The following is a 12,678-nucleotide window of genomic DNA, read 5'->3' as shown; positions in this document are numbered from 1 at the left end:
ACTAGCAGCTACTCACACTAAATTACTTAAGCAGACTTCTGAAAATATAGACCGCATTAGTAGGCGGAGTTTCTACTATCAAGCACTACAATTGGTTAGTAAGAAGTAACCAATCTACAACTTCCCAACTTTTATACTCATTACCCCAACTGATAATGGCAAGTACACCATACACCACCTTCACCGCATCAGCTGCTTGTCTTGCCACTTTCACGGAGCTATGGACTTGCATCGCAAGATACTTTTAATAAATTTCTATCCAGCACAACTGTGAAATGACATTGATTTACCTTTGTTTGCTTTCACATAGCTGTAGGGATGCTTTCTTTTGAAACATACATTAAGCACATTACTGCAAGCTGCTTTAAACATTTCTGATCAACATGGGAGTACACCTTTGTTCAGGGGAATTAGCTGCAGGTCACAATGCAAGGCTTGTTCTAATTGATGTGCGTCATCTGACTGAGTGCCAAGAAATTGTGATGTTATATGCTGGACTCCACCTTAAGCTGGGAAACAGAAGTGATTACATTTCATTGCAGATTCACAGCAAAGGCACTTCAGGTGAGAGGGAATTAAATCATAATGTGTGATATAACAATTTAAAACTTAATTTAACTCCTCATACCCCTGTAAAAATCAGATCAAATCTGACTGTCAATATTCAGCCAGTACCTTCCACAATGGTATTTCACAATATTTGGGAGTTGGCAAATTTGCCTACATCGCAACACCCACTTTCAATATGCCCACAACAGTTTATATAAAGAAACCTTCTAAGGATTAAATTCATATTTTGCTTTTTCTCCCAAACATCTCAAAATTATGAGGGTTAGACTAAATATATCAAAGATTTTAAGCAGAGATAGATAGATTCTTGATTAGTACCGGTGTCAGGGATTAAGGAGAGAAGGCATGAGAACGGGGTTAGGAGCAAGAGATAGATCAGCCATGATTGAATGGTGGAGTAGACTTGATGGGCCGAACGGCCTAATTCTGCTCCTATAACTTATGACCTTATGATATTTGACAAATGAAAGAAGAGTATAGACTTTAGAGATACAGAGTGGATAAAGGCCCTTCAGCCCACGGTGTCCACGCTGACCAGCAATCTCCGTACACTAACACTATCTTCCACACTCGGGCCAAGTCCCAATTTTACCGAAGCTAATTAACCTACAAACCTGTACGTCTTTGGAATGTGTGAGTAAATGGGAGTACCCAGGGAAAACCCACTTGGTCACAATGATAACATACAAACACCGTACATACAGCACCTGTAGTCAGGATCAAATCCGTTCTCAGGTGTAAAGCAGCAACTCTACCGCTGCGCCACTGTGCCGCCCTTAATTAAACAAATAGGGTTTTTTTTAAACCATTCTTGGGGCGTAGACCTGGATGTTAAAAGGGGAAGAAAGTGACTTAAACCTGTTAGCTGTGCAATCACCTCATATATAACTTTGATCATTTTTTCACTGGTACTCTGGCTTCATCTTTGGTAGCAAGGATGTTGACTATCACCCGTTCTTAGTCACTTCATAAATTAATAGTTGGCTGGGCTATTTCAATGAGAGGGCAGGTTAAGAGGCTTTATTTGTTGCTGCAGCTTTTGAGAGACAGTCATATTGAGCGATAAAAAAAATAATCATGAACTTTTATGAATCATGAATCATAAAAGCCAGCATTTATTGACCATCCCAAATTAATCTTGTGGAGGTGCCGGTAAGTTACCTTCTTGAATTATTGCACACATCAGAATACGGCGGTTCGGTAATGTTGCTGGGGTGTGATTTCCCATGGTTAGACATAGTGACAGAAGTGAGGAGCAAAACTGGTAGGAGAGTGAACTGGGGTCTTGCCTTCCGCGTCCTCCTCCTTCGGCTGTGGGAGGCACCCCCTGGGGCACAAGGTGGACGGGTTTGTTGGTTCGCTGGAGGCCATGAAGCAGCCTGGGGCTCGCCTGGTTTGGGCTCTGCACCATAAGACCTAGAGTGCAGACTGGACTTTGGAATGGCACCAAAATGTGGCGCCTCTTGCATGCAGTCTCTGTGGACCATTTCTGTACATTTGGATAATCAGGGATTGTGCTTACGTATGGCAATGCTTTACTGAACTGCATGAACAAAAATAATTTCATGTGCGGTTGCACGTGACAATAAAGCACCATTGATCATTGACCATGAAAAAATGTTGATATAGTTGCCATTAAGAATGGCATTTGACTGGTAGGAGTACTGAAGATGGTTATGCTCCCAAATGCCTTTAGCTTTTGTCTTTCCTTTCCACAACCTGCTATTTTCTAAACAAAATGTGCTGGTTACATTGCTGATTTTGTTATTGTAATTGCTTTTTATTTCAAATGGTGGATTTGAACCCCTGTCTCTGGATCATTTGGCCAGACTTTTGAATGTTGAGTAAATATAATTTCTCACCCGAAGGCTTTGAAGCTCAAATGATAGGTTAACAATGTCACTTTAAGGAGAGCTATATTTTCTGTTTTAAAGGTCCTATGTTGGTGGAAGTACAAAATACAAGACACCACCTGATCAAATCTTGTTTGCACTTTAATTACAAAGGAAAACGTTAAAATATTCAAAATGAACAAAGTTTAATATTCAGTAAATACTGTCAAAGAAGATCAATTGTAAACCTGGATGACAAAATATTAAAATATTCGCTCTCTTGCTGTTAATGCTTGCTTTTATGGAGGTACTTGTTGTACAGTACAAAATGATTTAGTTAAGCAACTTTCATAAACAGGAATTCTTGCTGGATGTAAAATGCATAGTTATTCTGAGTTGAGGAGAACACTTAATACAATGGTAAGATAGGTATGGCTCCAGTTTGCTTTAAAAACCTTCTCTTCGAAGCTAGTGTTTCGTGCCAGGACAGGAGTGTGGGAAGACTCCTCGGAGATCAAAAGCTCTGCTGAAGTCAAAGGCCTCTGTCTGTTGGTTCTTTGTCAGCTTGAGGTTCCTCACGCAGCCTTGGAATGGTTTCTGAAGGGTCAGGCAATTTTGCTTCACATTAGCTGTTGGAACAGATAAACATGCACGTGTTACCGTAGGCTTCTTCAGCCGAAAAACGGACACAAATATACTTGCTTCAAAGGCTTTCATTTACTGTATTAAGCATTACAGTGAATATTTAAAAAGCTGTCACGAGTTTGAAATTATTTAAAGGCTTGAAGCAATTCACAATGAAAGCGAGATATTTTGAGTATCATGCACCATCGGACAGAGAATATAGCAACCTGGTATTCTGTCACCTGTGTCTATCCACTGCTGAAGGAATACACATATACACATTGGACAGGGATTGAAATGCTATTAGTCTATATTTTCCATTCACTGTTTGAGCAGTCCACCAACATTTATAAGAAAGTAAGAGGATAACATCGTCAGGCAACTGACAGCTCAAGGTCACATAAGAACTCAAAAAATGGAAGCGTGAAGAGTATTCTGTCCCTTGTGTCGGCTCACCCATTCAATAAAATTATGTCTGACCTTTTAACTGCTGCACCTTCTCCAACCTCATCTACTGTAACCGCTGTTCCAGGAGTCAACTTCCTTACCATGCGCAGACTCGGCGATCGTTTTGCTGAACAACTCCATTCAGTCCGTCTTAACCCATCTGATCTCCCAGTGGCTCAGCACTTTAACTCCCCCCTCCCATTCCCAATCTGACCTTTCTGTCCTGGGCCTCCTCAATTGTCAGAATGAGGCACAGCGCAAATTGGAGGAACAGCACCTCATATTTTGCTTGGGTAGTTTACACCCCAGCGGTATGAACATTGATTTCTCTAACTTCAGATAGGCCTTGCTTTCCCTCTCACTCCATCCCCTTTCCCTTCCCAGTTCTCCCACTAGTCTTACTGTGTCTGCCTACATTCTATCTTTGTCCCGCCCCCTTCCATGACATCAGCGATGTCATGCGCGATGTCTCGACCTGAAACATCGCGCATTCCTTTTCTTCAGAGATGCTGCCTCACCCGCTGAGTTACTCCAGCATTTTGTGTCTACCTTCCCTTTTAACTAAATCCAACGTACTGGACTAACTCCATATTCTTTGATTCACTTATCTAAAACAATCTACTGTTAACATAGAACATACAACAGTATAGCATAGGACCGGCCCTTTGGCCCACAAAGTTTGAGCAGAACATGATACCAAGTTAAATCTATTTGGTCTGCCTGTACATTATCCATATTCTGCACTTCCATATGCCTATCTAAAAGCCTCTTAAACACCACCAGCGCATTTGCTTCCACTACCATCCCTTGCAATGTGTTCTAGGACCCCACCAGTAAAGAAACCGGGCCTGCATATCTCCATTAAGCTTTCCCCCTCTCATCTTAGAGCTATGCCCTGTAGTTTTTGACATTTCCACCCTGGGAAAAAAAGGTTCTGACTCTGACGTTGTGTCTTAATTCACTGCACTCACTGAAGACATTTCTCCTCAGCTCTGTCCTGAATGGCCTTTATCCCTCATTCTGGGACAGCACCTCTTCAATAATGAACATAGTGGCAGAGTTGTGTTGACCCCGTGCAACTTTCTGTGAGAAAAGGGAGGGGAGCACAGGGTGTAGGGAATGTACTGGCTATTTGAGTTTTGTGTGGCAGTATTGAAAAAGTAAATGCACTCTTGACCAGCCTAACCTCCTGCTGGCAACACAAATAAACAGGATTTATCATGGGGTGACACACACACGGACACACGCACACACGGACACACACACACACACACACACACACATATATATAAATATTCTCTAATATTTGGCAATGCTAAACTTTATTTATTTCTTTTTGTGTTGTCAACTGACTTTTCAACTCATAATTTTATGTTGGAAAGCACTCACAAACCTGTCAACAAGGCCCCAGCAATATGCTCATAGTGTTGTTCTTTCTGTCTGCAGATCCTGTTCCCATTATTAGCCACGTGAACCAATACCACTGTGTCTGCCAATGGAGTGCTTCTTGTAATTTAGGTGGGTGGAGACATTAAGAACCGAGCTACCTTCAGGTGAAGTTCATGTCATAGGAGCAGAATTAGGCCATTCGGCTCATCGAGTCTACTGCACCATTCAATCACGGCTGATCTTTCATTCCCTCTTAACCCCGTTCTCCTGTATTCTCCCCAAAACTCTTGACAACTTTACTAATCAAGAATCTGTCAATCTCCACTTTAAAAATATCCAATGATGTCCCCCATAGCCGTCTGTGGCAATGAATTCTACAGATTCTGACTAAAGAAATTCCATTCTATGACTAAAGAAATTCCTTCTCATCTCCTTTCTAAATGTACGTCCTTTCATTCTGAGGTTGTGCCTTCTGGTCTTAGACTCTCCACATGCACTGTGCCCAGGCCTTTCACTATTCGGTAATATTAAAAATTATTGTTGTATTTGTTTCAAAGCTGAAAGAGAATGGGGGTAGCAGAGTGATGTTACTTCCATAGGTTCCTCTTGAAGCCTCTTGTAACAGGCTTGAACTGTTCTTAAGAACCAAAGGACACATAGGATTAAGGTGAGTGGGGAAAGATTTAATAGGACCCTGAGGGGCAACTTTTTTTAAACAAGCGTGATAAGTATATGGAACAAGCTGCCAGAGGAAGCAGTTGGACTCCCAGGTCCTATCACAACATTTAAAAAATATTTGGACAGGTACATTGCTTACGGTAAGGCTTATTTAATTTAACTGTTCAAGCTTAGGTTGTTTTAACGAATACCAAATGATGAAAAGACTACCACTGTTAAACAATCTTGCAACTTGTCTTATTTGGAAATCCCATTTCTAATGTACTCAATGGTGTTGGTTCTGATCTCGATACAATTGTTATAGTAAAGAAGGAGGCCATTTGGCCATCAAGTTGATGCTAACTCTTGGAAGGTTCCCATTACCTTGCCCTTTCTCCACACACCAACCGTTTTTTTCTCTCTGACATGCTTATCCAATTTGAAAGTACATTGGAACTGGGTATCACAGTGACACAGCGATAGAGTTGCTGTCTTGCAATGCCAGAGACTGTGGATGCTGTCTGTATGTACATTCTCCCTGTGACCTACGTGGGTTTTCTCTGGGTGCTCCGGTTTCCTCCCACATTCCAAAGACATACAAGATTGTTGGCTAATTGGCTTGGTATAATTGTAAATTGTCCAAGGGGGTAGGATAGTGTTAATGTACGGGGATCGCTGGTTGGCATGCACTCGGTGTGCCGAAGAGCTTAACTCAAAATTGATTGCATTTATGTGATGACAATATTCATACCATTAATTTGCTGAGAAAAAGTAACTGGAGAAATCATTTTGCAAAGAATACATACCTGGATAGCCACCCACGTAGATTGGATCATTAGTTTCTGCTGAGGTCGAATGTATGTGAGGATTATCAACCTGCACAGTAACTCCATCCACAGTCAGTGCAATACGATGTTTGCTCTTATTGGCTCGAAGTTTATGCCACTTGCCATTGCACAGCTGGCTTGCATCTTTGGGCTCATATCTGACAGTAATTCTCCCAGCTCCGTTATTTACGTGGAACAGGACCTGGTAGGGAAGAGGTATGAACTGTTAAAGAGAATTCCCTGCACCAGGCCTAAACCTAACCCTAATTTTTTACCCAAAAATAAGGCACGGAAATCTAACTGCGTCTTGGAGGCCGAAGGTTAGGTTGTTAGTCCAGAAAGATAGAATTGGCTATCACTCATTGCTGGCCGCTGATGGGAAGCGGCTGTAAAAGGACAGGGCCGCTGGGGAGGGAGAGTTCCTTTCACAGCGTGTGGGGAGTCTGGCCCGGGTCAGTCCAGGCAGGAGCATTGAGAAGAAGGGGTCGGGGATCATGCCAGCAACTCACTCGCTCACCGCTGCCACGCCGCTCCGGGTGTGGAGCCACCGCATTGTAGCCGGGGAGAGAAGTAGCTCGGGTGGCTGCGAGTGGCCGCCAGGAACCGTACAGCAGAACTGGCCGCCACCTCAGTGCCTTCCCCCAGCCCGCTCAACTCTGGCAGTGCTCTCCGTCTGAACACTCTCCTGCCGCTCGTCGGCCTCGTTCATGTCAGCCGCTTCCCGCAAATCCTTAAATTCCGACTGCCGTCGGGAGCAGGAACAGCTCAAGAGCAAAGATCATAGAGCAGAGCGGGTCAGCGGGCGATGGATAACAGGACAGCGAGCGGTGGCGCTTACTCCTGTGTCAGCGCCAGTAACCTCAATTGGTCCCTTTAACTAGTATTGTCATTCAATAAGATCACAACTGATTCAACTTGTCCCGGTGTGCTCCTGTTATTCCCACCATCTCTTCACCTGCCGTCACCCTCCACCCCCCACTCATTCAGTCATTCAGAATGGAGGAGATCTGGAAGTTTGTATCATATTTATACTTTCAGCATGAGCTTTTAGATTGGATCAAGTCTTGATACGACAGGAAATACAAAATGGAGAAATTGATCCACAGGTGTTAGATGGTGATCCTTCAGAGGTTGGTTAGCAATTTATCATTATTTCAAAGGTCATTATTCCAAAGGTCTGACCTGACAATTCATTCAAGCTCCTTACATATTCTGCACAGCCCAGCAAGCATAGATCCCTTTCAGTGAGCCTATAGTGGTTGTACCTGGCAGCAGGCCATATTTACGCACTACATGTGTAGGTTACAATGAATAGGTACAAAACATAGGAGAGCAACTCCCTAACCGGGGGTGCCTGGATAATAGCATGGTGTCCAACTATCAGAAAAGTTGACAGGCTTAAAATCTTACTATGAATCATGCAGAAATTGAATCAACCTGCCCTAATCTGAAGGATATATGCTGTAATGGTGTTTTCTCTCATGGATAAAGTTCTCTTTGTCCCACTAATACATAATTTGGGCTGCGGTCAAAAAGACAAAGCATTATAACAGGATGTAAAAATACAGGTTCAGGAACCAGCCACGGAGTCCTCCTCTGGACTGTCCCTCTGGCAAGTTTTTGTTTATGTACAGTCAAAGGGGACACGGCCAATATGCTCCAATATGCTGCCTGGTGTAAACTGGCACTGAAGGCAAGTTGCCCATTTGAATCATAAAAGTTATGCAGCATTGAAACAAGACCAGGTTGCCTACTCGAGTTAGTTCCATTTGGCCAATATCTCTCCAATTATTTTCCCATCCATGTATCTGTCTAAATGTCTTTTATATACTGGGAATATCCAGGGAAAAGAGCTTATAAAATGTCTCCTTATCACCTAAGCTGCCCAGATGATTCAGCAAGTGTATGAATATTGATTTCTCTAACTTCAAGTAACCCTCGTTCTCTATCCCTCCCGCAACCAAGTCGCACCAGCTTCTCGTATACACCCAACAAACAGCTAACAATGGCCTGTTTCCTTTATCATTGTTACTTTTTTGCATATTTTTCATTCATTGTTCTTTATCTCTCTACATCATCATGTATATCTCTCGTTTCCCTTTTCCCTGACTAGTCTGAAAAAGTGTCTCGACCCAAAACGTCACCCATTCCTTCTCTCCAGAGATGCTGCCTGTCCCGCTGAGTTACTCCAGCTTTTTGTGTCTAGCTTTGATTCAGCAACACCCTTAACAAATCTTTTCTGTACTCTTTCCGCTTGATAACATGCTTCCTATAGCTATCTACAAGTGCTGATCTCGAGTGCCTGTCTACTGCACATGGTCCACTGAATAAATCTGAAGCAGGAAGACATGTTTTCTTTCGTACCTTGCCATCTACGATCTCCAGGCCAATGGCGTCAATCCTGGCACTGCTGATACCAAGCAGCACGCCGTTCCTGGATGTGCTGCGGAACTCAAATGCAACAATTAAGTCTGACCTCACTTTGTAACCTTCTTTGACTGCAAATAAAAAACACAAAACAGCGTTTAGTCCATTGTTCAGAAGTCTCAAATGAGACGTATTACTGTGGCAAAAGAAAACACAGTTTGCTTATCTGTCCACACAAAGAGCCAGAGAACAGTGACTCAATATAACTCTCCACCTCTTCTCCTCCATTGGTGGGTTAAGTTCCACTATGAAATGGTCCATCACAGAGTACAGAAACAGGATCTTTGACTCATCATGAACACATCAACCAATGAGTACCAATATCCACTAATCCTATGTTGATCCCCTTCTATCCTCTCCACAGCTCCATACAACCCACCTACACACCAGGGGAAATACATGTTTCTTTAGTTTAGTTTATTGTCACGTATTCTGAGGTACAGTGAAAAGCTTTTTATTGAGTGCTAATCAGTCGGCGGAAAGACTATACATGATTACAATCAATCCGTCCACAGTGTACAGATACATGCCTAATTGCTAAATGGACTAATTCTGTTACTATGTGTTATGGTCTTATAGTAATGTGGGACGAAATTGCCACATTACCATAAGGCGACTATTTGCATGCTAGTCACCGAAGCAGATTTACAATCACATATTACAATTACTCCACACTCTTCAATCTCTGTTCCTACCGCAAATCTTCTTACTTTAACTATGATATTCCCTTATCATGTATCTATACACTGTAAATGACTCGATTGTAATCATGTATAGTCTTTCCACTGACTGGATGGCACTCAACAAAAGCTTTTCAATGTACCTCGGTACAGGTGACAATAAACTAAACTGTAAATTGCAGTGTCTGGAAGAAGCCCAGACAGTCTCACAGCCTGCACCTGCAGTCAACATTGAACCTGGATCACGGGGAACTGTGAGGAAGCAGCTCTACACAACTGTCCTGGCAAATTTTGTTTGCTTTTGAATTAATTCACTCACAGGGTATAAACATTGATGTCCATCCTAACCTGAACTTAGTGGTCAGCGTGTGGCCATTTCAAAGGAGTGTTAATATATTGACCACATTTTCATGGTAATGTGAGTGGCACAAGTACAGGAAACGTCTTTCCCCACAAGGCTCTGGTGAAGACGTGGGCTTTATCAACAATTCTATGTTTTGACCGTCACTGTTACTGATAACACCTTCTTAATGCCAGATTTATTTTATTGAATTTCAATTTCTCAGTTACTATTTGGGATTTGAACTAATGGCTCTGCATCATTCGCAATCGCAGTGCAGCACAGAGTATCAAAGTGGTAACGTTTGTACTCACTGCTGTACTGGCAGCATCGGGTCCCTAGCATTGAGGGGTGGCACAGTGGCGAAGCAATAGAGCTGCAGCCTCACAGCACCAGGTTCAACCCTGAGTACGGGTGCATTCTCCCTGTGACCGCGTGGGTTTCCTCCAGGTGCACTGGTTTCCTCCCACACTCCAAAGACGTGTGGATTGTAGGTTAATTGGCCACTGTAAATGGTCCCTAGAGTGTTGTATATAACTAGTGTACAGAGTGATTGTTGGTCGGCACAGACTTGGTGGGCTGAAGAGCCTGTTTCCATGCTGTATCTCTATAACTAAACTGAAAATCTCTCATAATTACTGGCCAAGCGACATCACCCATTGTGCATCCATGCAGAAGGAGTGGAACATTCTGCTCATCCCTCTCCTTAAGTATCTATTACAATGCGGAAACAGGCCCTTCGGCCCAGCTTGCCCATGCCGACCAAGATACCCATCTACACTAGTCCCATCTGCCTGCGTTTACCCCATATCCCTCTAAACCTTTCCTATCCATGTACCTGTCCAAATATCTTTTAATTGCTGTCAAATAACCTGCCTCAGCAACCTCTTCCGGCAGCTCATTCTATATACCCACCACTCTCCGTGTGAAAATGTTGCCTCCATTTTCCTCCACAGATGTTGCCTGATGCGCTGAATTCCTCCAACAGTTTGTTTTTAAAGCAGGATTTAATGCCCATGTACATTGCCCTCAGAAAGACTGTTTCTTCCCCTGTTCTTTCCAAATTACACAACCGCCTTAGGATAATTAGAGAACATGAGGAACTGTGCAAGATTCAAATGAGTTTAATCGTGGATCTCATTTATGGGGCCCTTCACATATGCCCTTGGAAGCTGAATAGAACTTCTTCATCGTGCTGGAGTAACGCCAGTGTGGCACGGTGGTGCAGCGGTAGAGTTGCTGCCTTACAGCTCTTGCAGCTCCGGAGACCCAGGTTCGATCCCGACTACCGGTGATGTCTGTACGGAGTTTGTACGTTCTCATTATGACCACGTGGGTTTCCTCCGAGTTCTTCAGTTTCCTCCCACACTCCAAAGATGTACAGATGTGTAGGTTAAATGGCTTGGTTTACGGATAAACAATTGTCCCTAGTGTGTATAGGATAGTTTTAATGTGTGGGGATCGCTGCTTGGAGCGGACCCTGTGGTCCGAAGGGCCTGTTTCCATGCTGTATCTCTAAACTAAACTAAGCGAATCAGGCAGCATCTCTGGAGAACTTGAATGGGTGATGTTTCGGGTCGAGCCCTTCTTAGTCAGGCTTGCTCAACTTCCATGCTGATCAGCGATCACCTGTACACCATAGGGACCATTTTACAGAAGCCAATTAATTTACAAACCCGCACGTCTTTGGAATGTGGGAGGAAACCGGAGGATCTGGACTAACCCCATGCGGTCACATGGAGAACGTACAAACTGTACACAGACAGCACCCGAGTATGTGAGGCAGCAACTCTCCTGCTACGCCACAATGCCACCCCATCCTTTTGTGTCAACCAGCATCTGCAGTTCCTTGATTCTAAACAGAACTTCTTCACATTGAATGTTATTTACCCAGTGCAGCAAATCCAGTGCCATCAAAGAACGAGCCCTCCTGGATGGCAGCGTAACATCTGCTCACTGCAAGGATAGAGACCGGCCTTTCCATGTCTAAGGGTTTGTTGTTCAAGGTTACACCGCCAAGACAAGCAGGAACACTGTGTGTTGCCTGAGGAACATAGAAACCCAAAACATACAGACAATGAAATGAAAGTGTAATAAGATTGAAACTGCTTGAGCTGTTGCTCATTTAATGGGATTTAATGCTTTCTACAATGTTGCATTAATGTGGTTTAACTTGGACCAGGCAGAGACAATTGCAATGAGATTCTTTGATTATATTTTCCAATTGCTGAAATTTCAAATGATAATAAGTAACAGGCTTTGCTGGATCCCTCTGGGGGTTTATTCTGAGGCTCGATCAGGCTGCTTCGAATAAATGGGTAAACCACTGCTTAACATCAATGCTTTGAGTGCTCAGCATTTATATCCAAATCAAGACAAATGTCCTCAATTGAACCCAGTCTTGACTAAACAGGCTGCCCATAAAGCAATTAGAATATTTACAGAAGCAGTCACAGATGGCCTAATGTCCATGAGCACTTAAGCACTGCTTTAACAGTATTACATATGAGGCCATGTATTCCTGGCTGAGGGAATGCTACAGGGTGAAGGTTTAATGCATTAGTAAAGAGACATTTTCAACTTGCCTGTATTTGCTCAGTTGCACTCCAGGAGTCAACATGCAAATCTGCTTACATGCAAGTTAGCCTTAACCAGCCATTAAATACTGCCAGACCATTGCAAGTCTATCTCTAAAGCACCATACAAGAAATAGTTACGGGCCTGTCCCACTTGGGCGTTATATGCGCGTCATTTACGCGACATCATTTACGCGTCACGACGCGACATCATTTACAGGTCGTGACGCGTGCATGGCATGCATTACGCATGCATGGCGCGTGGTGAGACCCGGTGGCATAGGCAGTGACGTGCGGCGCCCCAGGATT

At 43.3% G+C, this 12,678-nt stretch overlaps 1 protein-coding gene across 1 annotated transcript in view; it reads right to left on the bottom strand.

Annotated features, from left to right (window-relative positions):
• Window positions 1-2,546: 2,546 nt before the first annotated feature.
• lama1 (laminin subunit alpha 1) overlaps window positions 2,547-12,678 on the bottom strand; it is a 295,280-nt gene continuing 285,148 nt past the window's right edge. Inside the window, exons 60-63 of the mRNA XM_033019870.1 lie at window positions 11,684-11,837; window positions 8,711-8,844; window positions 6,326-6,548; window positions 2,547-3,031 (exon numbers count right to left, since the gene is read on the bottom strand). Coding sequence (XP_032875761.1) covers window positions 2,871-3,031; window positions 6,326-6,548; window positions 8,711-8,844; window positions 11,684-11,837 — 672 coding nt within the window. The 3' untranslated portion in view covers window positions 2,547-2,870. The remainder of the gene's footprint in view (window positions 3,032-6,325; window positions 6,549-8,710; window positions 8,845-11,683; window positions 11,838-12,678) is intronic.

This window comes from Amblyraja radiata, chromosome 4 (genome assembly GCF_010909765.2).
Source record: "Amblyraja radiata isolate CabotCenter1 chromosome 4, sAmbRad1.1.pri, whole genome shotgun sequence".
Taxonomy (NCBI): Eukaryota; Metazoa; Chordata; class Chondrichthyes; order Rajiformes; family Rajidae; genus Amblyraja; species Amblyraja radiata.
The sequence above is the reverse complement of the archived record's forward strand: the minus strand, read 5'-3'. Positions and strand labels throughout refer to the sequence as shown.